The 26,932-nt window shown below is 43.2% G+C and overlaps 1 protein-coding gene across 6 annotated transcripts in view; it reads left to right on the forward strand.

Moving 5' to 3' along the window:
* Zfh2 (Zn finger homeodomain 2) overlaps nucleotides 1–23,279 on the forward strand; it is a 368,628-nt gene extending 345,349 nt beyond the window's left edge. For 3 of the 6 annotated variants that reach the window (XM_076777785.1, XM_076777784.1, XM_076777786.1), the window contains one exon: nucleotides 14,255–23,279. In XM_076777785.1, coding sequence (XP_076633900.1) covers nucleotides 14,255–14,994 — 740 coding nt within the window. In that variant the 3' untranslated portion in view covers nucleotides 14,995–23,279. The remainder of the gene's footprint in view (nucleotides 1–14,254) is intronic. The other 3 variants (XM_076777787.1, XM_076777788.1, XM_076777789.1) reach the window with 3 other exon arrangements.
* The last annotated feature ends 3,653 nt before the right edge of the window (nucleotides 23,280–26,932 follow it).

Raw genomic sequence — 26,932 nt, forward strand, 5'->3', positions numbered from 1 at the left:
GACGAATAATCTTGCGTGCGTCAAGGTAAATAGAAACACGCGAGCATCGAGCTTTTGGCAATTTATTTAACGCAGAAACGCAATGGGTATATATTTATGCATATTCCATCACAATTTCAGTGCCAATAGCTAATGGAGCAAATAATTCTTTACTTTTAAAAACAGGAGTACTTTCTCCTAGTAGTCTCAGATCAGTCTATGTCAGACTTCTTCCGAACAGAGTACATTTCGAAAATTCGTATGAGATTTTTAACGAAAATGCTCGACTCGATTTATACGTGAAGAAACTTTTAACGAATAATCGTTAATCGCGTATTGTTTTCTTATTCTGGCAAACCATAAATTACGGGGATCGAGATTCCTCCAATGCCGCGCGGGGCCTCGTTGTTTTCCTTTGCGACGGAAATAAGGGAGTGATAATAACGGTCGAAGCCTTGGATATTAAAATCTTTCTCCTCGGGAGGATTCGAGTGTCTTGCAAAGACGAGGAAGCGCTGCTTCTAGTATTGTTTGCGGATCCGACTCCGGATCCTCCTAATTAGAAAATTCTCGTAGCGACCCCGTCTTCGCGTGCGTCTTCTTCCTTCCGCGAACCTTTTTATTATACGAGGGCGTAACAAGGGCCAGAGTGGGGTGCCTCCGGTAATTATTATTCAAATATTTTTCTTTGCCCGAGCTCGCCGCATTAATATTTACAATGCTACCCAGTCATCCTTCGTCGCGAGGGGTTTACGCAACCAACCGCCCCTTCGCGAAGACGACCGTGTGTTTCTCTTTCTGTTTCCCCTCCCGTCGAACGTGTCAAATTCCGATCCGACGTCGATCTGGATTTTTATCATTTCTATTCGTCCGCCTGGAAAGTTATTACGTCGCGTTGTTCTCGTTCCGTGGCGTTTCCTTTCTGTATAAATACAAAACAAATTTACATAATAACTAGACAAAATACCACGGCTTAGTTTTCGTTCGATTTGCTAATAAAATTGCAAAAGGATCGGGGAAACGTGTAAACGCGCGATGGTTTCGCTAGCCATGGTATTAAAGGGTTACGTCACCGTCGTTGCTCTTATAAGGTTTAGTTTAGGTTAATGTATACCACGCAGACGTGAATACAAACAACACGGCGCGTTCCTTCGCTAAAAATTCAATTCCGAGCGCGTCCGATCTGCGTAACAAGCGATGCACGCCCGTTAGTTGAACCGGAGCCTCGAGAATCCACCTTCCGTGTCTTCACCCTCTCTCGATCGAACAAAAAAAAAAAAAAAAAGAAGAAGAAGAAGAAGGAAAAGCGCGCACCCCCTTTCGGGCTTCCTAACGATGTGCTAACAAAATACGGACCGCGGATAAAGAGCCGCTCGAGGAGGAACGTAAGCAGATTGACGAGAAGGAGACCGTTGTGCGCGAAGATTGAATAAAAAAGAAAGAAGGGAACGCGAAAGCAAATATAAGAGGTTCGCGGAGTTAGGTCTAAGAAACAGACCGTGGAAATCGTTTCTCCTCCGGCAAAGAAAATATTCCCTCGCCATCCGTGGGGTGGTTTTCCCCTCCACCCCTTAATTATCCGACTGACAATTATTTTTAACGACTCCGCGATATCCTAACGAGACCTAATCCGCCGACGTGGCGTCAGTTAAAGAACCCGACCATCCCCGTGGAATGGTAAACGGGGATGTCGCTAAAGGGGTGTTCCCTTCTATCGCGTCGCTTCTTTTTTTTCTCTTTTTTAATACCGAAATCTCCTCTTATTTCCGCGTCGCGACGTTTCCCGTCGATGCTCACCCTTTTCGAAGACCCGTCGTTACTCTTTTCGACGCGTTCGGTGCGTCGTTTTTCCGTCCAACGGCATAGCAATCATCGGTAATAATAGTCGACGTCGTTCATGAACGATCACTCGTTACTAAACGAATTGCTGAACACTGTAATTACTCTAGTGTCTCGCACGAAAAGATATCTTTAAAGCCAATGTATATTTCTGTTGGAAATAATTTAACGCGTACCGGTGATCATCGACGCTAAGGCGATTATTCTCATCTGTTCCCACGTTGCAGGCGCCGTCAGCCATTGCTGCGATTTCGTAAAACGATCTCGTTGTCGCGTACTCGAGCGCAAAGTGGCGAAGCGGTCGACAACGCCGCGGTCACATGCCCGTAGTCCACTCCTGTTCTCGATCCCTATTACAACACGATAATTACCGCACGATAGACGACTTCCCACGTCCGGCACGCCTCGCTCATTAAATCCTCGCTTAATGATAGTTACAATCGTTCTATGCCCGTTATGGTCATGGTGACGTACGCGGTCATAACAGTCACGATGTATAGTTAATCTTATTTCATTAATTATCGGAACAAGCAGACAGTATTTATCGTTTGGTGCTCAGCAACATCTACCTTCGCGCTCTTACGCTATTTATCCGCCATTCTTAACACACTGCTCGAGGGGAAATTATCACGTAACCGCCCTTCGAGCAATTGATATTTATACATTTTTTTAAAACCAAATTATCGCTAATATAGATTGAACCACTTACAGGGAAAATATTTTTTTACCTCGATTCTTCTCGTTCATTAATTTTTCCAGAATCTTGTTAACTTCTTCTACGATGCAACCCCTGTTTATATCTTGCGTCCGCCATAAAATCTTTTTAAAATTAGACGGTTCACGTTGATATCGAACCGGTTTTCAAAGTCTAAAAAATGGAGAATTGAACAGTTTACAACGTTGAAAAGAATATTACAAATTACAAGACATAAACAGAGACAACTGTATCCGTGAACGTCCTAATATCGAGACCTATTCTAAATTCTCCCACTTCGTTTTCGACAAAGGCGAGCAATTAAGCACGCGAAATGATTAATTGCGTTTAAAACGATTTATAATAGCGATGAGTGGAATAATATTGATATTACGATCGTCTTTCAGACATCTGTTGACGTGGACGAGTTAAAATGCCGGACGCACTTCCTCGTTCCACGGGGCAGAGAGTTATGAAAACCTTTTTATTTGCGCGCGGAGCAGTTAAGAATCGTCGAGCCAAGTCTTCTAAGGGTATTGGTTTCAGCGTATCAGGGCGGTACGCGGTTACAGAGACAAATATCAGATCGTTATCGGATATACTGCTCGTCCAAATACGCTCGCGTCCATCGAAATTGCTCGCGTTCCCGACGTATCACCTTTGCAAACAGGCCTGAATAGAGTAATCACGATTTACCAAATTGGCTCACATTGCGTACTCCAGTTTCGTTAAAACGAACATTTTTCCTGTCGTGCCAAGAAATGATCTGGCACGGGACAATCGCCACGTTAGTCTATAATTCGAATCGTTCGTAACCTATTAACCCATTTGCAACGAGAAGCGAAACGCGTCTGGTTACCCACGTCGCCTGATGCTGAATAATCCGCAAACGACGGCTCTTTTAAACCTCGTTGGCATCGATAATCTAAATATGCCACGAGCTCTCTGCTGCGTGTCCACGATCGTCGATCGGTCACGTGCTCGATGATACACAGAACGAGCTAAATTCGTATCTAGACACAAATTTCAGAATAAAAAATCTGAATGTAAGCTTGAAAGATTCATCGAATTTACAAATAAATTCACGAACATAGGGAAGTTTACGAATAAATCAACAGGTGTCAAATACACTTTAAATTGTCTGTAAGAAGCGATCACCGATGATTGAATTAACAGCTATTTAAGGTGATTAGCAAAGAAACTTGGTACACGGATTAGGGTTAAAAGCAGGAAGTATTTTCGCGAAAGACGAGGCGGTTCCTTGAAAGGAATTTGATAAATACGCGAGTGGATCAGAGGTGGAATAACGAGGTGAATCTGCGCGGACGAGATCCGCCCCTGACTTTGGAGGCTCCGTGTTGCTCTGCATTTAAATAATTAAAGATCCGACGGGACGGATGGACGCACGGACCCGTCGTATTAATGGGATAATCGAGCGTTCAACGTCGAGAGAGAAGCAATGGCTGGGAGGGAGGGGGGAAGGTTGGTGGTTGGTGACGGTGGTGGTGGACGGGTGATAATGATTTTATAGTCAGCTGAACTGCCCGGGGGAGGAGGGTGAGAGACAATTGACTCGATAATACGGGTCTTCCTGCCTGGCACCCGTTGATACCGACGGCGAATCAAGTGCGAACACCCGACCAAGAGAAAGAGAAGAAGCGACAAAGAGGGACAAGGATAAATGTTCCGTTCGCTAATGACCCTGGTGCCTCTTTAGGGACTGCTTCTCGACTTAGGCTACCGGTCGAAGACCTCTCTACCTCTTCGTTACGGACAGAGGAATCGGGTACCTGACAGCAAACTCCACCTTCTGGCTTCTGCGGCACCCTCCGCGTTATGCAGACTCAATACGGACCCAGCTTTCGGTGGATCCCGCTGACGATCGTGCGAAGAAAGATCTCTGGAACACGGCCGTACGACGCAGGTCTTGGTCAAGCCGACTCTCGCTATGGGAAAATCCTTAATAACCTGGCTCCTCGGTGCACCCTGAATCGCGTATTCCAACGTGGGGGAATAACGATGACACTGCAATTAGAGGATACGATCCTAGGCGCGTATTAAAATACACGCGCAGCCGTGAAAATCATCCCAGGGAACACGGCTAGACGCTAATGCCCCTTATTTCGCGTGACGCGGATATACAGAAGCTCGGATACACGCTCGTGGTCTCTTGATTCGAGTGTATATAAGGGAGAATTCTTTTTAGGTCTTTTCTCATCGTTCCAAGTCTTTCTGGCTGCTCGAAACTTTTTGAATTTCGAGGTCTCGAGCGACCTATCCCTCAATTTAAACGCTACTTTTATTTATTTTATGTGTTCGTACAGTGTTGCAGGATTGAATCGTCGAAGGTGGGTCCGTTTTGACTCGTACTCTGTTTTTATCATCAGATGATTCCACAGATGATTTAGATTTTGAAAAAGAATCAAGATATTACGCTGTGGAAATATAAAATAAAAAATAGTCGTATTCGTAACGAATACTTTTCATAAAGAAATGCTATAATTTTCTGGATAAATTGTAAATTGCGATTTAACATGTTAAAAGTTGAGAGAAAAATTAAAAATTGAGAAATAGTCGCAAACTTATTACCTCGAAAGTAAAACAGGAATAACAGAATGGTTAACGCACAAAGATAATAATGTGTGCTGAAATATGCTGAATCCTGAATACATGTGTATTAAATGTACGTGAAATAAGGCGCTGCAATCTTGAAATCACCTGTTGCAATGCGTACAACTTCAATTTCACGCGAAATAGGGGCTCTAGTTGCAATGTCATGTGAATCGTAACTAAATGTTGTCAGTCGAAAATATCTTTATATTTCATTTGATAAATCAAGTTCATATGTGATATTCGATGATATATAATTTTACACATTGACATGTATAGTACCACTCAGTTATCTCACTGTAGTACCTCAAATATGTATTATTATATCATTACATATGTGGCTTCAGATATGGCTCCTAATATCTAATGCGAATCTGACTCATATCTATTCGTACATGAAACATATGTTCTGTTTCCGTTCATCGAATATTTTTCTAACGCGTAGATGCCTAAATTTTTCGGCGAATACAATAATTTTCAATTAAAATAATTTTTGGTGAACAGAATATCCCCGAAATCCTACGCACTTTTGAGACAAAACTTCTTTACCGAAAATCTAATCTATGGCCAGAGATCTGTGATTATATTCTTCGTTTTAATCACTTCATATGTAGGTACAGTCCAATTATCCAGCATATTTGATTTTCCAGCATTGACTCAATCCCGAGTATGCCGGATAATCGGAATTTTACTCTGTTGTAATATTCGAATACTAAAGTAATTGTATATACAAAAAAAATTGAACTTTAACGAACGAAAATTAGATTAATTTTGATGCGTGCTATCTTTTTGTCCATCGGTGTACCGTTACGAGAGGTCCTAAATCACTCGACCACCGTTCTCAGATATCAATCGGCAGTTAAGCAGGAATTCATTAATGAGTGACACGAAAGTACAGGTGGTGCAGCGTTCTTAAATTTCAGACAACAGACTCGCACGCTCGATAGCCAGTATTTTTTCCCCATTCTACCTATGCAACGCGACGTAATTCAACGATAAGGCGTCCGACTATCGATACACGAATTAATATCGCGTCGCGTAAAGTATTTAACGAATGGGCACTTGCATCTCCCTCGGTGCTCGTAAAAAAAATGTTTGCTTAATCCCTCCCGTTCGGTCGACACGGTGTACACAGATGTCGAAAAAACAACACCTGCCTCGAAATCGCTCGGAAATTTGCATCCAACAATATCCGAGATTCGGTTTCGCGAGACGACGTAATCGTTGCTTTCCATTATCCGGACGCGACACTTGTTAAGATCGAGACGAACTTTCACGCCCCGATTACGTCTAATGAATGGAGCGACGTTGCGTCTTCGAGGCGCGTGAAAGCAAGCGTGCCCCAATAAGTTATGAAAGGCACCGCTTTAAATAATACTCGAACGATAAATTATCGAACGGGGCGAAATTAATGGCTCGATGTGGAGCAAGAAGCGCGATGGCTCAATCTTTGCGTACCCAGGAACACTAACCGTGTTGCAGCGTGAAAAGCGAAGACAGCCGTGCATTACAGAGTCGTGACAAATTTTATTTACGAACTTTATCGACTTTTGTTCATGGTTAATTTGACGAAAAAAGCACTTATTGTACTTTTCCATTGCATCCATTGCATCGATAAATTCGGAATAAATCGAATCATCGAGAAATGCAAAAGGCTATAGGCGTTGAATTTTTATCTACGGTAATAATTTCTGTTTGTTATATGCAATAACAGCCGGGGAGGTAAAAGAAAATAGTCGAAAGATAAACGCGTCGAATAATTCTCGCCGCCCACAAAGGGGACAAACACGATTTAGTTCGGAATGGGAATTAAGTAAAAGAAAGATAGGAAAAGAGGGACCCGTCTACCTTCACATGCGATGGACGCGAAAATAGCCCCGGGACACGTCAATAATTAATTAACGGAATTTATCGATACGCTGCCGCCGTTATCTTGTCCGATACGCGTACGAAACGATTTTGTAGCCGTGCAGGGAGATAAGCCGTCGTCGATTCATTCGGCTGCCTCGTTCTCGTAGAAATTACGACTTCCTCGTGATCCTCGACATCCAACATTTCCTGAGGGATGCGCAGAGAGACCCTACAACGAACGTCGTCCTCGGTATCGACGTCAAATTGCTGGCCAGGTGACTCGGAACCGTCCAACCCAAATTTGGGCCCCTCGACACGAATGTCGTCCGTTTACTAACGTAAATTACTATTCTGGAATTTATTAAAGCGCGTATCTCCCGATGAAAGCGAGCTATGGTTGCTCCAAATGTTTCGTTTCACCATCGTTGAAGTTTGTTCCAGTTTAAAAATCCAGAGACTATGGTTCCAACAAAAATTGACCGTGTCAGTTTATTGTCCAAGTCTTTAACTCAACCTGGATAATACAAGCAATCTATGAATCGTCAAACAGTCTTGGAACAGTCGTGCAATTATATATCGACGTAGGAATACAAGGAACCGTTTTAAATAATATGAATTCGATAGGAAAAATATGTCGCGTAGTTTTCGTAGGGGGTTCGAGAAGTAAAGTAAAAATGCAGGTACAGGTGGACAATTGCGGACCGAAGGGAGAATTTTTTTGTTACGAGAGATCGTTCCACGGGCCCATCTACTGCCATCTCAATCAGAACCGGACCGTTTCTAACGAAGTACCATTCGCTGATCCGGAGATACGTTCAGCGAAAGAAGAAGAGCGTGGAAGAAAAGAGAGGAACGAAACGGAGAACGAGCAAAGAGCCATTGATCCTGGCGTTGGGACACGGCTGAAACCGTGTCCGGGCAGCAGTTCGAAGACTTGGACATCGGTCCCTTGACGTCTCAAGCGGGAGGGTCTCGCGTCGGGCGAGATAACGAAATTAGCCCGGTCGCTAATTTATTTCCTAATTCTCGCGGGAGCGGAGGTGTGAAACAGCCGTTCTGGACCGTGGTATCCACGATAACGGGCCAGGATGTGGAATAAAAAGAGGAGGAAGGGTTCCTCTCGTAGGAAGGCGATCGACGGAAAGAGAGGGAACGGGAAAGAGGACGGGTTACGGAGGCCCCGCGGTCCGGACGGAGACAGAAAATGAAAGAGAGTGAAGAGGAGATAATGCGAAGGCAGGAATGCACGCCCACGTTCGCACCGTGTTTTCCTACGTCGGTGTGCGGTGGTCACCACGTGAGAACACGCTAGCGAGCATATGTGGAATGCACAGTTGTTGCATACTTCGCGTACCATAGTTATGGATGCGCGAATGCATCGATCCCGACCGTGGCATTGACTCCTCGCCGCTCTCCGGCGATCCTCCGCCGGTCGATCCCGCGTCGATCAACGATTCGAAGATTGCGCGAAAATTAATACCGTCCGGACCACCATCGTCAGGGCGGATCAAATTGTACGAATTTCGTACGGGCCGCGATAACTTGCCGTGTGAATGACCCTTAACCTGTTCGCGGTCCTGGTTTTTACTCGCTCGGAAGCAAAAATAGAATTATAGTCGACGATCGTAAGGTGGAACATCGAGGCGAGTATGCAGATCGTTTCAACGAGCATTATTATTTGGAACAATAGACGTTTCCTTCAGGTTTTTTGTAGTAAAAATCACAGAAACACAACATGCTGCTTTATACAGATGTCTACGATGACTGTAAATATCTAGCTCAGGGTCAAGAATCCAAATAAAATGAAATTATTGTAGCTTCTTGTTTTCTTAAAACATAGTAGAATGATAAAAGGAAGTCACGTCAATCCTATTAGAGTATTGAGTCTATTATACGTATATTTTGTCTGTCGTCATAAATAAAAATACTTACAGATAATTCTAGAATAGTTACGACGTCGATTTAAGCATTTCTTCTAAATTTTTCTAGAAATAGAATATTAGTGCGAAGTAGTAACATTGAAAAAGAGCATACAGTTAATAAGGTCTCCAACAGCAGTTGCATCACACGTTTCCGGAATTCAAAGTCCGACAGATTTGTAATTTTCTTTTAACGTAATGCTCGCGTAATTATCATAAGCAGATCCCGAGTTTCGACTTCTCTCTCTAATAATTAAATACGAATCTTTCGCAATCTACGATCGGAAAGTCACTGTTGGATACTAATTCGAAAGAATTAAATTCCCATCAGGGCGCGTAAAAAAAATTCTATAAATTTTCAGAGACCCGAGCTACGTTAATTACGCTCACGCGAAACCTATTAAAATTGCATCTGAAATCCAGGTTAATCGCTGTTGCTCGATAGCGATTCGAGGGTATTCGGTTGGCTTAGCAAACCAGATTCAATTTGACAAACTCCGGCTTGTCGTTACGCTCCTCCAGGACATCCATTAAAATTCCTGAAGGCGCTAACGACATTCCCGATTATTTTGTTCGACGCCCTTCGAATGCGAGTTTATAGCTGTCAGGATATACAGACATACATATACCTACTTACCAGCGGAGCCCACGGTATTGCGTCTGACACGGAAACTCGCTCGTAAATTCCCGCCGAACAAATTTCCAGCATGTGTCGCGGCTATCTTAGGCTCAGTGCTCCTCAACCCGTTAAACGTAATGATTCATTTAGGAATCCTTAAAAATCTATTCACGATAATTATTTGTCCTCGACTGTACGTTTAAAATTGCGCTAAAAACTGATCGATACTTTTACTGCGACTAACGTTCAGCTAAGTTCGTGCCTTAAAGTTTCGAGCGAACAAAACGATTTGAAATTCGGTATTTAACAATTTCTTCTATAATATATAATCTATTCTCATGTTTATATTTTGAAAACAAAATGTGTTGGATGATTGAAATTTTGCATATAGTCTTTAATGGAGTACCAATGATGAACATAGCTTAAAATCAAGACGATCCTTGAAGCATAGTTTTAAATAAAGTTTAAAATTCTTCTACTATCGATTGTTTTCACAGTTTAAAAATATAGAATGTTCGCCAGTATAAAGTTTTTAATTCGTACGATGGGGGGTCAACAAATATTATTAACTAAATCCCTATCGAAGGACTATGAAGCCCGTTTAAAAATTTCTTAATAGTAGTATTGAGAAACAATGTAGTTTTGTCTGAGGACGCGTAGACGTGGAGTTTGAGAACCGTTGGAAGTTGGGAGCGGCCGGCAATCAGAATCTCGTACGTAGTCACACATTTAAACAAAAACACACATCGAGGTGGTACCGAAGCACTACTATCTCAATCCGTACGCAAATGAGCTCCTCTGCCCTCTAAGAAGACGAGGCAAGAGCGATGCGCGTGTAAAAGCGTCTATCCGTTTGCGTGTGCTAGTGTGTCCCGGAACGTGTGTTTTACGCGCATAAATTGAACACACGTGCGGGGATACGTACACAATACACATAACGCGATGTTGATCGTGCGCGTAGCAGGCGTGGAAGAGCAGGAGATTGGGCTGAAGGGAGGACAAATCAAAGCCACTCAAAGAAATAACCAGTGCTCATTAAGAGTAATAACCCTCTCTTCGGTCGGACCGATTGTTTCAAGGGTGTCACACGGATCGGGCAGCTGCGATACTGCGCGTTACTTAACGGTCTTCCTTATTATATTATTTGATTCGGGGTTGCAACGGGGTCCAGCGGTGGCCTTGGCAAGAGAAGAAGCCTATTAACGAGCCAATCTTACGAAACGTTCACTGACTCTCGCTTCCTTTCGTTCGAGCAGACCGATCGGCGCGTATTACGTAAAGTCTCGTTACTCGTTCCGGAGATCGTTTCGCCGAAATTATCGTCTCGAGACGAAACATATCGGGGTACCGGTCGCGCGAGACGAACGTACAGCGTCGTTGCGTTCCAGGAAACTATCGCAGAGGGAGAGACGCGCGTCGACGTCGAGACGGTGCGGCGTCGTCGACGCGATTAACCAGTTACCGGTCTCGCGTTTCCTTTTAATCCGCGATAGAATTTCAATTCCTTAATAATATCCATCCAGCGTGGCGAATTACGGGCCATTCGCAGCGATCGCCGGTCAGAACGATCACAGAGAAGAGGGAAAATCGAATCTCCGCGACATCTCTCGCGGCAGATTAGCCCGCGACTCCGTAACGCGTTCGCTGTAAACGTCACGGGCACCGAGGATCGGAAGAGCCTGGCAGAACTATGCCGTGGCCAGTGTCGTTCCGCTAATCCCGCCATTTATCCGTAACACTTTTCACCTTTCTTTACTACACGGCCTCACCTTCGCGAAAAAACGATCCCTTCGACGACGGAGACATAAAAACGCGGATTATTTGCTCTTACGATCGTGGCGGACCATAATCCAGGCGGCCGCGAGGTAACCAGAAAGAAGCGTTAGTCAAACAGAGCGCAACCCATGCGTGCCAGGGGTTCTCATTTCGTACGAGCGAGAAATCGTTCCGAGTCCTCGGGGTCCCAACAACTATCAATTCCATTGTTCCCGTTGAATAGACGTATCGAGGGAGAGCGACGAAGATAATTTCCTGCCCGATTCTCTGCTCTCGTCCAGGCTGCACCGCGACCCACCAAGCTCGATAATTACAAGCGAGCGGCCAGCGAATGAGCAGGGGTATCATTAACACTTCCTGCCTCGTAACGACTCCTCGTCTGATACACGATACGCGATATAACCATGCGCGTCACTGCGTAAACCTGTCAACCCGTCTAATCGACGCCGAACAACAACGTCCTCTCCTTCTCACGCTTCTCGTCCAAAAGCACCCGCTCGGATCCCGTCCGGCCCGTTACGTGAAAATGTTTACTACCCTCGCGATCGCCTACCAAACGACGCGACATTTCCTTCGCGCGACAAACCAGAAGACGATCCGAACGATCGAACCGCCTTGACGATAATTGATATATCCCGATCCGTCGAGTCGACATCGGGGAATGCCATGGACCTCGGCTCGCGAGAATTATTCCGTTAATATGCGTTCGCCCCGCCGACAGGCTAATAACCGACCGATTTACCTGTCTCGCCGAACCGAGCAACGGTTCTGCGTAAATTCGTCGCCCGGTTGCATCAGTGGCCTTATTATGACAACTATGTTGACTCGAATCGATTATAACTGATCGCCGGTCGAGAGAAATTCTCACGCAGAGTTTAATTTCGGGGTTGAAATTTTTATCGACACTGAACTAACTCTTCTACAGAGGGATCGGTTTATATCTTTGCAAGGCAGATATAATTTCGAAGTTTGTGTACATATTGGTACTAAAATATTTACGACCGTGTAGAGAATATTTCTTCGAACGTACTGGAACCTCCGTCCGCCTGTCACCGATGTCTTTCTTAAAGAAGATAAGAAATTGTGTAAAACTTTCTGCTTCGTTTGGTACCGTGTTTACCAAATGTTTCCATATTGCTACATCGTTGCGGTGACCGTTATTTCGGTAATTTTGCGACCAACGTTGCAAGAGCTTTCCACCGGTTGGTAGGACTCGGGTTTGCATAACTGTCCACAGCGAGTAATCGATACGAGTCGTTTTATCTGCGTAGCCTTGGCTCATATTCTGATATTAACAACGGACTTATTAAATTTGATTCGCGCCCGTTCCAGTTTATCTATACCGTTCTATAGTCGTGATTATTTATAGGCGCGGTGAAATATAACTTCCCCAGTTTTATCGAGTTCGTCTGTCAAAATATATCAAAACAAATGAACGCAATTATAAAATATTTCTACAATAAATTTCTGAAACCTTTGAACCTAGTTTGAACGACAAGCGAGAAAATCGACAAACTGTTGTATTCCTCTTAATAACACTTTATTAAACGTCGGAATACTAGATTGTGATGAAAAATTATTTTCGGTTGCGGAAGTCAATTACAAGCATTTTTGGTCAACAGACATACCTCCGAAATCCTACTCCCTTTCTAGAAAAAAATTCGAGGTGTGAAATTTTTTGACGGAAAAAAAAATTTCAAATCGTTTTGAAAAAATTATTTTCGGTTGCGGGGGTCAATTACAAGCATTTTTGGTCAACAGACATACCCCCGAAATCCTACTTCCTTCCTAGAAAAAAATTCGAGAAGGTGTGAAATTTTTTGACGGGAAAAAAAAATTTCAAATCGTTTTGAAAAAATTATTTTCGGTTGCGGGGGTCAATTACAATCATTTTTGGTGAATAAACATACCCTCGAAATCTTGCGCATTTTCGAGAAAAAAATTCAGTACAGGCGGAACTTTAAACGTTAATAACTGTTTAACGAAGCCTTCATCAACGAATTGGTATTCTTGATTTTCGTCTTATTTTGGCCTCTAGAATCCTCTATTAAAATTTTTCCCAGGGGTGGCTGAACACCCTGTATATGCAGGGTTGGGAAAGAGGGAAAGGTGGGGGAAAAAAAGGGCGAGACAGAGAGAGCTTCCAAAAATGAGTCAGTGGTCAAGGTGCGGGTGTGAGATGTTTTGTGTTATAAACATAATGAGACACACTGGCACACAACAAAATCTAACCCGTTAATGGCCCTTTCGAAGGGAACTCTTTCATCGATGTCCCGACTAGGCAGTTCGGATCCTTAGAGTGCAACAACATTTAATGAAAGTACCAACGAGACTAATAGACTTGGGTGCTTCGTTCCTGGAACCCCTTCAACCAAGTCAATTATTTCATTTGCCGGACCATAGACAATAACACGTCGGACCAAAAACCAATTGACTCTCGTAGCGAGGAAAGCTGAAAAAAAACCCTTAGGATATTCAGATTCATTTTACTTAGAAATAAATGCTGAAATAAGTGTTTGCACGTGCAACTGCATGCTGTGTTATATTTTCATTCGCCGCTATACGACGACGAGCTCCTAAAGAATTTCCTAACGTATGTCCAAAATGATAAGCAGCAAAAATGAAATGAAACCTTTTAACCCTATTTTATATAAATCTATAGGTTTCATTTCTTTTTTGTCGCTTTGCTGCTATTCGCTTTATTGCTCTCAATGTGGTCACGGTCTTAGAGTATATCGTTTGCATAGTTCCATGTCTAGAAACAATTAAAAATTCTGGCGTAGAAAACGATCGAAATCGTGAAAACTACTCGCCACTCAACTATTTCGATCGTTGACTAGTGAAATTAAAATTTTAACGGAACTATGAAAACTTCGCTAAGCGTGTAACCAAGTGTAATTTATCTTAAATCCTGCGAGGGCTGGAATGACAGTTTCCTAACAGCGTCGATCCGTCGTTTGGTTTCAGTAGCGGCTCCAGGTTTAAGCGGCGGCATTCACGGGAATAGTCTGATGTCCTTGCACGTGGAAGGCGGTGCGCAGGTCCAGGTGCCGCGGTCTCTGATGCAGGCCTTCCTGCAACAGGACCCGAATCACCCTGGATTGGAGACGGTTCGATTGCCGACGCCTCCGTACGGCTCCGATGAGAACGGTCCGCCGCAGCACTGTCGCGAAGTGGAAACCGAATTGTGTCTTGTATGTCGCCGATGCGGCCGAGCTTATCCTCAAGAGTCGACGCTGCTCGCGCACCAGCGCTCCTGTTATCTGGGCAATCAGCAGCGTCGCGGCGCGCTGCGTCTCGTGCAATCTCGTTACGGCTGTTCCTTGTGCGAGGGGAACACACCAGCTCGGACCTACGCGACCGTCGAGGAATGGCGTCGTCACGCGGAAACGTTGCAGCATCGAGCACGGCTCGAGGCCAGCCATGAACGCAACCAGCAGCAGCAGCAACAACACCAGCGTCAACAGCAGTTCGGTAATATTGACGCGGAATCTGGAGCGCAGTGCGGCGAGGAGGTGCATCCGCTCACAGACGAAATGGAGGACGTCGTCAATCAGATCACCTTGCTGGCTGCTCGTGCGGCCGCTGAGAGCACGACCGGCCAATCCCAGGGTAACGAGAGAGCGAACCCGGACAATAACAACGCTCCGGACGTGAAGAGGCAGAAGCTGGTCCAGGAGGTGGCCGCTTTGGCCGGGGCACGCTAAATGCACGGGCCAGCTGATAAGCATTCGCGGAGGGATGGCGATAGGATGTGCGATTGGAACTTGTGAAATGCCTGATCCCGTCCCGATGCGATTCTTTCGGATCGGACGAACAAGAGCGAAGAAAGAGGAATATGGACCGAGAGTGTTCGATGGGTGCTCATCGAGAGAGGTACTCGATAACGAAAAAATAACGTTCCTAACCGGCTAGACAACGGGCAGGGGGGTTCCAACCTAGGCAGAGACCGTCGGTGTGAAACGAGGGTGGGTTTGGGGATGAGGGTTGGGGGAGAAGAGCGTTTTTTCTTCCGCTCCGGGCATCGCGGAATCTCCGGCTCCAGGTACTCGCGCGCGCGTGGACGGTGGACCAATCACGACGAGGGCGCACGCGAACCTCTCTTGTTTCTTTTTTAAGTTACGTTGCGCACTGCCACTGTCGCGCACTACCAGTTCGACTAATTAGTTTTTATTGCGGCGACTGCGACTGGCGCGCCATCAAGCAGCGCGCGCTCACCAAAGTTCCTTCGATTGAAAATAATAAAAAGAGAGATTCGAGAACAAAATGAAAGAAAAAAAGAAACGATACGAATAAAACGAACAAAGAAAACGTAAACGATAACGAACGACGTGTGTCGCACGGATCGGGGAGAGCTTTCTTTGGCGGATCGCCCGTTAAACCGATATAACGAATCCATCGATCGTGAAAGTATGGTTATTCGCTTCGTAGTGCGGGGAGAAAGACTCGACTGACACGGGAGAACGAGAGACGAGGAGAAATATGGTGGGGTAAGAGAAACTATCCCTTGACGACGCTGGATGACGCGTCGAGGTGGGCTGACTTAAACGTTCCTATGTAAAGTAATAATAAAAATTTAATGAAGAAAAAAAAAAAGAGTTACTAAGAAAGAGCAGACATTAAGGCGCGCGGCGATTGTAGGGTAGATTGCGCGACGTTCGCGCGACTGACGCGCCGCGATCATTACGAATACGTACGTACATATTCATCTGAATCTTCACTCTCTGTCTCTCTATCTCTCTCTTTCTTTTTTTACGTGCTTGTGTATGGGTGGTTGAAACGCGAAACTGTATGTCAGAAGGATGCGAGGGGATGCGTCGTTGACGACAATGACCACGCGAACGCCTTTGCTGTTGAAGCGCACGGTTCTCGAGCGCGGTGACGCCGCCGCCGCGTTCCTTTATACTCGATCGAGGTAAAAAAAATGGCGCGAATTAGAACGATACTGTGGCGCCATCGGTTCAAGGACGGACCTACGACCCTCGAAATTACGGTGGCAGGAGGAATCTTCGAACGAAAGCCCACGCGCACATGTGCACGCTAGCACGCACTCGCTCGACATGTACACACGTGCATACACGCGTTTCGCAAGTATAGTATACATGTATACGTGTATACATTTAAAAATACACACACACAGAAATACATACACATAGACACGGAGACGGTGATGGCACGGCGACCCCGTAGCTGGGTGGGGTTTTAGTAGGTACGACGCGCGACGTTTCGCTACCGACGTGCGAGTTTTAACGTATTCTCCTTTCTTTTTCCCTTTTTCTGGGTGAGAACGACGCGACGACGCTCGAGAGAAAAACGATGTCGAGAACGTTTTTTCGAAAAAGCTATACACACATACACACACATACGCAAGAAACGGAGACGGTTGGAAACGCGAGCGGGCAACGTAGCTCCGATGCCCGACTGGCGACGCGGTTCGCGTTCTACGAACGAGCAAGACCCAGCAACATGGTTCCTATATTTAATAAATTATATTTAATAACGCTAAACAACAAAAAAACGATTAATAATAATATTAATGATAATAATAAACATAGTAATAATAATGATAGTAATAAAGTAATAGTTATAGCTGTCGATAGCTGTAATAATCATTGCTAGTGAACGGTCGACGATCGAATCGGTCAGGCGTTATCAAACCGCGATCGGAGGTCAGTGCTGAGATCGACGAGGGTGAGGAACAACGCTCAGGCGTTCTTCGTCCTTCCTCTTTCCGTCGAACGGAAGTTCGCCGCGACCGGGGAAGTACCGACGTGTGCTCGCGCGAGAAACGTCGGTGTATCGAACGCGTTTCGCGCTTTAAAAGAAGGAAAACAAGACGACGCGGTGCGAAACGAGAACACGAACAGCACTGGGATTAAGGCGGGGGAGAACGTCGTCTCTCGATCGACGGATAAAGGGTTTTGTAAAGGTCTGTTCGGAAATTACGAAGAATTCACTATTAGCTCGTAAGTTACGGTTAATTAACAACTAAACTGTAGAATTAAGGGGATGGGAGGATATGCATTTGTAGACAACACACAGACACACACACACACGTGCATAAGTATATATATATATATATATATGAAAGAAATATATATATATATATACATATATATATAAATAAATGAATAAAATGATTGAATAAAATATATATATATTTAAGTAGATAAATATATATGTGTGTGATATATATATTGTATATATATATATATATGTATGTATATGTATCGTATATATATATCATATATATATGATGTTGTAACGTACTAGAATCCTCGCGGGTACTATCCGAAACGATAACGTGTATACACGCGTACGTACGTCGCGTTTATCCCGTTTAAAAAAAGAGATGCTTCGCGCCCGATAACGCTGAGAACGATGGCAATCACGAGATAGAATCGGACGATCGAACCGACGGAGGGTAGTTGCGCGCGATCGGCACAAGTCGCGCATGAGAGAGATGCCGAAAATGCCACCGTATTCCGTAGACACGTTAAGGGTCGCGTTATGAATTCACGAAACCACGCACGGAAACGTTTGTACGTCCAGAGGGGAAAGCGAGAAAGGAAAAAACGATGGCGGAGCAAAGGCGTAAAGGACAGAGTAACGAGCAGGTCGATTCGGTCCGGAAAGTAAATTAAGAAGAGAGAGGGCAAGGGTAACTGGTGGGGGGGGGGGGGGCGGAGGAGGTGACGAAAGGTGAAAAGCAGGTGCAAACGTAGTGGTCGTCAAGTCGAACGAAACACGATGTAATAACTATTTCTAAGGTACTAAGCAACTCGAGGTTCCTGTCTGCAAAAGATGCTTTTTTCTAATGTAACGTTGATAACGGCAATTATTAATATTATATTTGAATTATTATTATTATTATCTATTATCTATTATTATTATTATTATTATTATTATTATTATTATAGATTACGACATTATATTTACATATATGTGGTCATGTATTTATTATTATCTATGTAAAACGTTACAGCGTTGAACTAAACTAAAGAGAATACATACACACACGCGCGAACACGTACACGAACATACACAGAAACACACACGCGCGGGCACACAGACACGAAAATAACGATACACTCTTACACGTGACAACGATCGATGGAAATTTGGAAATTCCCAATTAATCGTGTTGCTCCGCGGCGATCCTTTTTTTGATCGTGTTCAGAGCATCGAATCGAACATACCTTTGTAACCGATACCTCGCAAAATATGGACAATTGTTACTATCTGGTGATCACGGGCTAATTAAACTTTGTAGAGTAATCGAATATAGATCGTAGCGGTTCCCCCCCCCCCCCCCCTCCCGAGATGCTGTAGGTTTCACTGTCTCGTCGATCTTAACTAATATCACTAATGTTATATAATAGCACGAGGCGCGACTTTCGTAGGACGATGCGTTCCTTCTAACGTACATTCTAAGAAAAGGTATGCACTTTGGCGCACAAAGAATCAATATCGTGTTCCTTTTAATTGTACACGTACACGAACACACGCATACACACAAAACACACGTATATGTATACACCGATTGATTAATTTTTGTAATTGATTCGTCGTCGTGCGATCTACGCACGAGGATCAGTGAGAAATCGACGGACGCGCAACTGAATTCAACGCGGAACACCAGTCGTATAACGAACACGTAACACGTATACGCGACACACACACACACACACACAGACAGACACGTACCCATATGCGTACACAATTACACAAACACACGCACGGGACATATACATTGAACTTCGAGAACCATCTCGAGTCGATATATCGCATACGCGCGTGAATTCTCAAAACGCGGCAACGTACGTGCGCGTGTACGCAAAACTTGGTCGGTTTTGGCGTTTTGAGTTTCGAGTACGGGAGATTGCGTGATAGAGTAACCGAACCTCGCTACTAGCTGTTCCTAAAATCAACAATGAATGAGTGATAAGTGTGTGCGGATAATTTAAGGAGTGACTAAGAGACAGATGCAATGAAAAATGCGAAACTATTTATTATGTTGCGAGAATTAGCGCGACGCCGCGTTCCGTTTCTCTCGTCCGATCGTGGACGAATCGTGTCACTCTCTACCGGTTCCCGTAACGTTTCGTTGCCAACGTGAATCACCGCGATCAAAATTTTTCAACGATCGAAAATTTGTTTTCTAAAAAAAAAAAAAGAAAAAATAAAATAAAATAGAATCGATGAAGCGTTCTTACAGGGTCTTGCAGGAAGTTGGAAAGCACTTCTCCGATGGATAAACGTAAAGAAACAACCGACACGCGCTGTTAAAGGACACGATTACTCGCGAGAGAGACGAGAGAAGGGACGACAAACGGCGGGGAAGTTTTTCAGTTTTCTAATCTCGTTGAGTTTCTACAAAATGTGTTAAACGCGAGTATTTATTATTGACCCGATCGGTTGCTTCTGTTACTATTACAATAGATTACTATTACGATCATCATTATTATTATTGCGATAAACGACGGGTGTTTATTATTATTATTATTATTATTATTACATTATGAATATTATTATTATAATTATTAATATTATTATCATTATTATTGCGGTTTACATTATTGCCGATTGAATTGTAAATTTGTTCGAGCGACTTTTCATTGACTATTAATTAATAACAGATACTAATTGATAACGATAGCGACTAATTCTTGTGAGAGATTGCCATGTGTATATCTTATATGTACTCACTATGGGGCCCCGTGATCCTAACGGCGGCCATTGAACACCGCCGGGGACGCTGGGTACCCAAAACGCCGGCTCAAGAACCCCGACGATGTTGGCGCCGTGCATACACCCCCGCATTGCGAGAACGATTTTTTGACGAGCGTCGTGTCGCGGGGCACTCGATGCGACAACGTTTCTCCTCGCGCCTCGCGCCTGGCCCTTTTTTTGTAAAACGCGGAGGCGCGGGGAGACCTCGACGAGGAACGAAACGATACCGACGGCTCCGATAAACGCGAGAGAAACCGACGAAAAGATAAATTTAAAAAAAAAAAGAAACAAACGAAATAGAAGGGCGCGCGAGCCACGCGTCATTTCGTAATCACACTTGAGATGCGTAAGAAAGACGTGCCGCGTAATTTAATATTTTTTCTCCGTTTCTTTCTTCCCTTTTGTGCTTTCATTGATGCCACGCGTCGCGATGTTTCGCCCCATCCAACCCCCTCCCACCCTTTCTCCTTCGTTGCGTTTCCTCGCTTTGGGTAAATGTTTCAACGCGCGTCGGAAGATCCATCTCTCTATCGCGTCGCGCCTACGGGGATGTACAGAACCGCGAAAACGGGCAAAAGTAAAGAAACAAAAGAAAGCAAAACGAAAAGCAAAAAAAACAGAAAACTATAAAACCAGAAAAGAAACCGAATACCAACGAGAGAGATAGAGACATCAAACGTTCTTTCTTGATCATCTCGTCCGTCTACGCTCGCCCTTGTGTACAAAATATATATTTATGGTGCCATACGTGTTATGCGCGCGTGAACAGGGTTCCGTGTTCGCGCGCGCATCTAGATTTTATAATAGAGAAAAGAAAAATCGACGAACAAAAGTAAAAAAATGAAAAAAAAAAAAAAAGTAAGCGAAGTGAAAACGAAGAAGACGAGAAAGAGAGATATGCAAGCGCGAGAAAACGTATCGACACACTCTGACACGTACACCCACCAAATCCACACGCATACACGTACACGCATACACGCACACACGCATACACTTGCCATGGAAGGATGGCTGTACCTGTATACGTATATAAATATACGCGAGCATACAGTGATGCACATATTTACGTGCGCTATTCCTATAAAGAGTAGTGAAAGAGTAAATAGGAATTTAAGAATGGCGAGGGAGCTGCAAACGGGCACCAACATCGTACGGCAAATGGGTGCGGTGCAATCATGTTCCTATTAGGTTTCATATCTAAGCGAGTAATTATACCACTAAATATAAATGATGAAAAGGGATATAATGATATTATATATATATTATTGGATATATATATATATACATATATATATATATACATACGATACGATTATATAGATCTAGTCTATGAAACTAAAAGAAGATTCCCCTTTCCCCAGTTCCTTCCTTAAAGAGATAAAAAAAAAAAATGCAACATATTTTCCCATATACATAAATCCCTTTTCCTCTCGTGTAAACACATTCTAACGATGGCGTGTACGCGCACACGCAAAAACGAAATTCGCGCGTGAATTTCCTCCGGCGTACTCTTACGGGCTGGATACACTGGATTGTTTTGTACCAGCCCGCACGAGTACCAAGACTCCTCTTTGTCTAGAAAATAAGCAGGGCATCCGAGTTTTTTCACTAGCCGCGTTTAACAAAAAAAACGTTAGACAAAAAAGGGTCTCTAGTTTCTGGCGTTCCGCCAGAGTGTCGATGTTGTAAAGCGGCCGTCCGCCGAAGCGAGCGTTAATCTCACGTTGTGCCAGGAAATCGTTAAGATTGGGAAAGCAAAAGTTAAGTGGGACGACGTGACAAAAGGCGAAGAGGGGAGAAGAAGAAGAAGAATGCGAGGAAAAAAAAAACAAAAAATAAGAAAACGTACGAACGATCGAACAAACAAAGAAAAAAAAAAAAAAACATTTGGTTCCTAACGCGTCGTCCAAGGACAATGCCTCCTAGGATAACACCGTGTTCACGTTACTCTAGAAGGCTTTGCCAAAAGAAAACTAACAAAAAAAAAAAACAAAAGAAAACGAAAAACAAAGAATATCTTTCTCTGAAAACATCCGAGTACCTCGTTTTGATCCTGCTCCTTGACCACCCCCCCCCCCACCCACCCCCACCACCACCCCCTCGTTTATAATTTCATCCAAGGTTTCGGTAATCCGCTGACTGATTCAAGTACTATTCTCCCCTAATTGGTAAAATGCGCTTCTCGTAAAATCAAGCGGCAACGCTCGATGCCCTTTCACGTCGATGAAAATCTTCGTTCTATCTGCGAGCCGTTCTATTCGATTTCTTCTTACTTTTAAGACAAACCCCCAGAGACTTTGATAAGGAATTTTTACTAAACACGGATGAAGAATGTCTGAGAATAATAAATGTTTCCTTCGGTAAGAAAAATAACATATCATCGCTTATTCTACGAAGAATTCATTTACATTGTTAGGTAATCATCGTACTCTTCGTCTTGTCGCGAACTTTGTTTCATCGTGGTGGACGATATTCCGGCGAATAACCCGTAGCGAAGCTCCTCTGAACAGTCGGCTGTGTTTCGCTATAAGGGAGAGACTGTGCTTTGAACGAACGCGATGCTGCGTCGGTTTGATCGCAAGGGAGGCGAGCGACGAAAAAATCAGGGTCGGAGGATGGGGAAAGGGGAGGGTATGGTGAAAGTAAACGCGACGATCTCGCGATATTTTCGAAAAATTCGATCAGCAATCGGGACGTACGTTATCGCGGGTGAACGAGTCGTCGGGCGCGGATATCCATTCTATTATACCAGATTTCATTTTATTTCCGGTTCGCGGAGCATTCCATTTCCGAGTTCCAATATTAGCTCACCTGCCAATTTGCATAGAGACGCGAAACACGACCGTTTAGGCGACCGATGTCGCGTTATCACGCGACACAGGTAACGCCCGTACCACGATGACTCGGGATGCAATTTTTCAATGACGTTATTATGAACTTCCATTCGACGGAACGTTTCGAACAATCGCGGTGACAGTCTCCAGCCGCGAATCGATACGATCGAACCATCGTAGGCACGATGAAAACGAAGAATCATAAATTCACGCGATTTTCGAGTCCGTCTCTCCCGGGATTCAACAAAAAAAAGAACAGGAAAAAAAGAAATGCAATTATCGGAACCCTGTTTCTGAAACCAATTTTTTCACTTCCCTTCCTCCCCCTCGCGCTCCGTCCCGTTCCTTTCTGCCCCTGCGTCCCAAATTGTTGATGCTCGTTTGGTTTTCTCAGTCTCAACAACAAAAACTAAAGTGTACTAAACTTCGACGTATTCTATTAAACGCTAGTTTATCAGAAAAATCGATACTTCTGTGTCTTCATTGATATCCTCAGAAAAGATACGCGTGTTCATATTTTCCGTTGCGTTTTCGTTCGAGACCGTTCATCGGGTATTCCATCGATTGTTCCGTCGTCGAAATCTCTTCGGAGGGCGCATCTGTCTCGCGAAAGGGATTCTTGTAAGTATGAAGTTTTAATACCTTGCGTTCTATAATGGGAACCCTTTCTTAAATTCTACGGACGCGCGATAAAAATGGCGTTCGAACGCTTTAATTTACTAAAAATATCGGACTAAACGCAAACTGGTTCAAACAACGATAACTTTAAACTACTGTATTACTTCGATGCAAGTTAATATCTCACTAAAAGATCGTTAAACTTATTTTCGCTAAAAATTGACAATTTGGGATGCTTATTAAATAACCAATAAATAATTATACTCGATAAAATATTAAATCATAAATAAATGTATTACCATCGGGACCTATTATAATTTTTGTGAAGACAGCAATACTATTGAGTTTCACCCTGAATACGTTAGTATAAACAGCTTAACAAGGCTCATTTAACAAAGTCTCAGGCCATTGAATTAGATTCTCAAAATTGCTTCTCAATGTAATATTATTTAACTGCTCACATAAACATTCACAGTACTAGATAGATTAATTACTACTAATATATGATCATAATGATTTGGGCAGCCATGAACAATTTGCCATTTATGACACAGTGCTCTGGTTAGAATCAATTTTAATACAAACGACTAGCAATTTCGAGACAATTTTATGGTGGCACTTTTGAAATATCCACAAAAATTTATAAACGTGTAATATACATAATTAATATGTCAGTTTAATAGTTGATACTGTTAATATCGTTTCGTTTAAGGCAGAATCTGCTAAATAAGCCTTTCTAATTATAGTGAATATTGCTCTCTATACAAAAAAACTTATCTACTCGAAACAGGGTCCTTTTGATATACTTTGGGGCCTATTTCGATCTCTGGCACGTTCTGGTTGTCTCGATATAAAATTTCGTACGTGTATAAGTAAATCACTGGGCGAATAAACAAGGAAAATTGCGACGTATTCACGATGGATCAACGAGGATTTTCGAGGAACAGTCGGGAGAAGAGAAGAGCTTGCAACTTAGGTTTAGATGGGGATTGGATCCCCGTCGTATCGAAATAAAAGCGGCACGTTAAATATATGCGAGCCACCCTCGTCATTCGTAACCTTTGGGAAGCTGGCAAGGATGGAAAAGCATCCTTCACCTCCTTCGCCACTATCTCCATGTCTACGATCCCGATCACCCCGTTGGAGAAACCCCCAATGCGCCTTTACGACAGCGTGTCGTCCCGAATGCTAACTTCGAACCACCGATAGTCTTCTGCAAAATTGCTGAAATATGACTGACTCGCAAATTTAACTACGACAACTTCGTTTCGAAAGCATCGAGCAATTTCCTGCAAAGTAAGTATTAAAAATAAATTCAAAGGGCACGATATTTCTTTCTTTTCTCAAACGTGTATACAAAACTTAAAGTTTAATTCATAGTTGCGAAACGTGAGATACCTCTGAGATAGATAATATAGTGAAAATTCCCTTCTCCCCCCTCATTCCGCGAACTTTGTGACCTCCCTCTACTGCCTTCTACTCGCATATCTTATTGAAATCAATTGGTGATTAATTTCGTTCAACTGCTCGATGTACATACGTACCACGTCTGCGCCAATAAAATGTATTTATGATTATTAATACATACAATTAAAATTCATTGCGCAATTACCTACATCAGAATGTTTTCCATTAAACAACATCAAATGGTTCGAAAATTTCAAGCCATCGTAGTTTCGAAAATTCTAAATGAGTTTAAGTTTCAATACCAGCACGCAGTAATAACTTTATACGTTGGACAAATAAACAGAAATAAATTGTAGACGATCGAAAAACGAATTTTATAAATGTGCTTGAAAATATGTATTTGAAAACAAGGAAGTTCCATTACTCGTGGGTATTAAACTTTTCATTCTGCGAGCAGAGGACAATTTTGCAATGTTATGTATATTATGTGAAATCAAAACCCTATGTTATTACTGTTTCGTATTTCGTTGCAATAGTACATTTAAAATGCATTTGTCGCAAGGTTGCGAGTGGGCAGAGTACAAAACAGCCCACGGAACCGCAGAAAATGGTGAGAAGCTTTACCAAAGATACCTTTGAACTGAAGGAAGGCAGAAACGCATCCACCTACACAGTTTTCCTCTTATCCTTTCCATTTCCCACTCAATCGCATCGAGTATTTCTTTGCCATTACGTACCTTGATATCTAGTTACTAGGACAGCGACCCTAGGTTTGAGACAATTCCTGCCAAAACGTATACTTCCTATTTCAGCTAGAATTTCGTCAGGGAATATTTGAGAGAGCGATTCTACGAGCCAAAATAAAACCAAAACTAAGAATTCCCTCTCTGGTTGCACAACAATTTTCAGTGCAATCTGTGTCCGTTATAAACTATCGTACAATGCTATCATTCGATTCATATTTTCATTTAATTCCTAACGAGTAAGAATGTTTTCGTATCTACACGTTCAACCGATTGATTTATAAACAAAGACACAAAACGAGACGAAAAGGCGAACGAGTTTCGTATTCTCTTAAATAACACGGAGGACCATAATCTATAGAGAAAGAAGAACAACAGCTGATTTCCTCGTTTCAGCAACATTCCTGGAAGGAGCAACCAGTATACAGGGCGATTCTAATGTCTGAGTCAACGTATATACAGGGTGTTCAAATTTGTTGATGAAGGCTTCGTTAAACAGTTATTAACGTTTAGAGTTCCGACGGTACTGAATTTTTTTCTCGAAAATGTGCAAGATTTCAGGGGTATGTCTATTCACTAAAAATGATTGTAATTAACCCCCGCAGCCGAAAATAATTTTTCCAGAACGATTTGAAATTTTTGAATTTAATTGTTAATAACTTTTTAACGAAGCCTCAATCAACAAATTGGTATTCTTGATTTTCGTCTTATTTTGGCCTCTAGAATCCTCTATTAAAATTTTTGCCAGGGGTGGCCGAACACCCTGTGTAACAGCTCTATCGATACAATTTTTCCTTAAGAATTTAATTGCACTTTCCTCAGAATGGAACTATTCAATTTTTTCATATAAATCTTTCCGTGTGTGAAAGATACGAAATGAGATCATCGAAAACTAGAATACTTTAACGCGTTTGCATTGGATTACAAACATTTTCTTACGCGTTACGAAAAAGGTTATTAGACGACATAAAGTTTTGTGTTGTGATTTCTTTTCTTCCCTCGTTTGAGAGAACGCTGCAGGTCCAGTTATTAGAATCACCCTGTATAAGAAGCGGTACGTCTTCAGGTGTTGTGGCATATAAGACTGTTATACCTATACATATATACGTTTACCAGCAGGTCGTATCTTCTCGTTAGCCGTGCGATGAAGCTACCCGCGCGGTAGAGTCACGTTTTTAATTTCTACCGGGCTGGCCTTAGTTCATTTTCACACCCCCTCAGTGGGCGCCGTGTTCGCCAGGCGTCTAATAAGTAAATAATAACTCGTTGCGCCACATAACTCCTACCGCTGGCCTTCCCTTCGGAGACCA

The sequence above is a fragment of the Colletes latitarsis genome, chromosome 11, assembly GCF_051014445.1.
Source record: "Colletes latitarsis isolate SP2378_abdomen chromosome 11, iyColLati1, whole genome shotgun sequence".
NCBI lineage: Eukaryota > Metazoa > Arthropoda > Insecta > Hymenoptera > Colletidae > Colletes > Colletes latitarsis.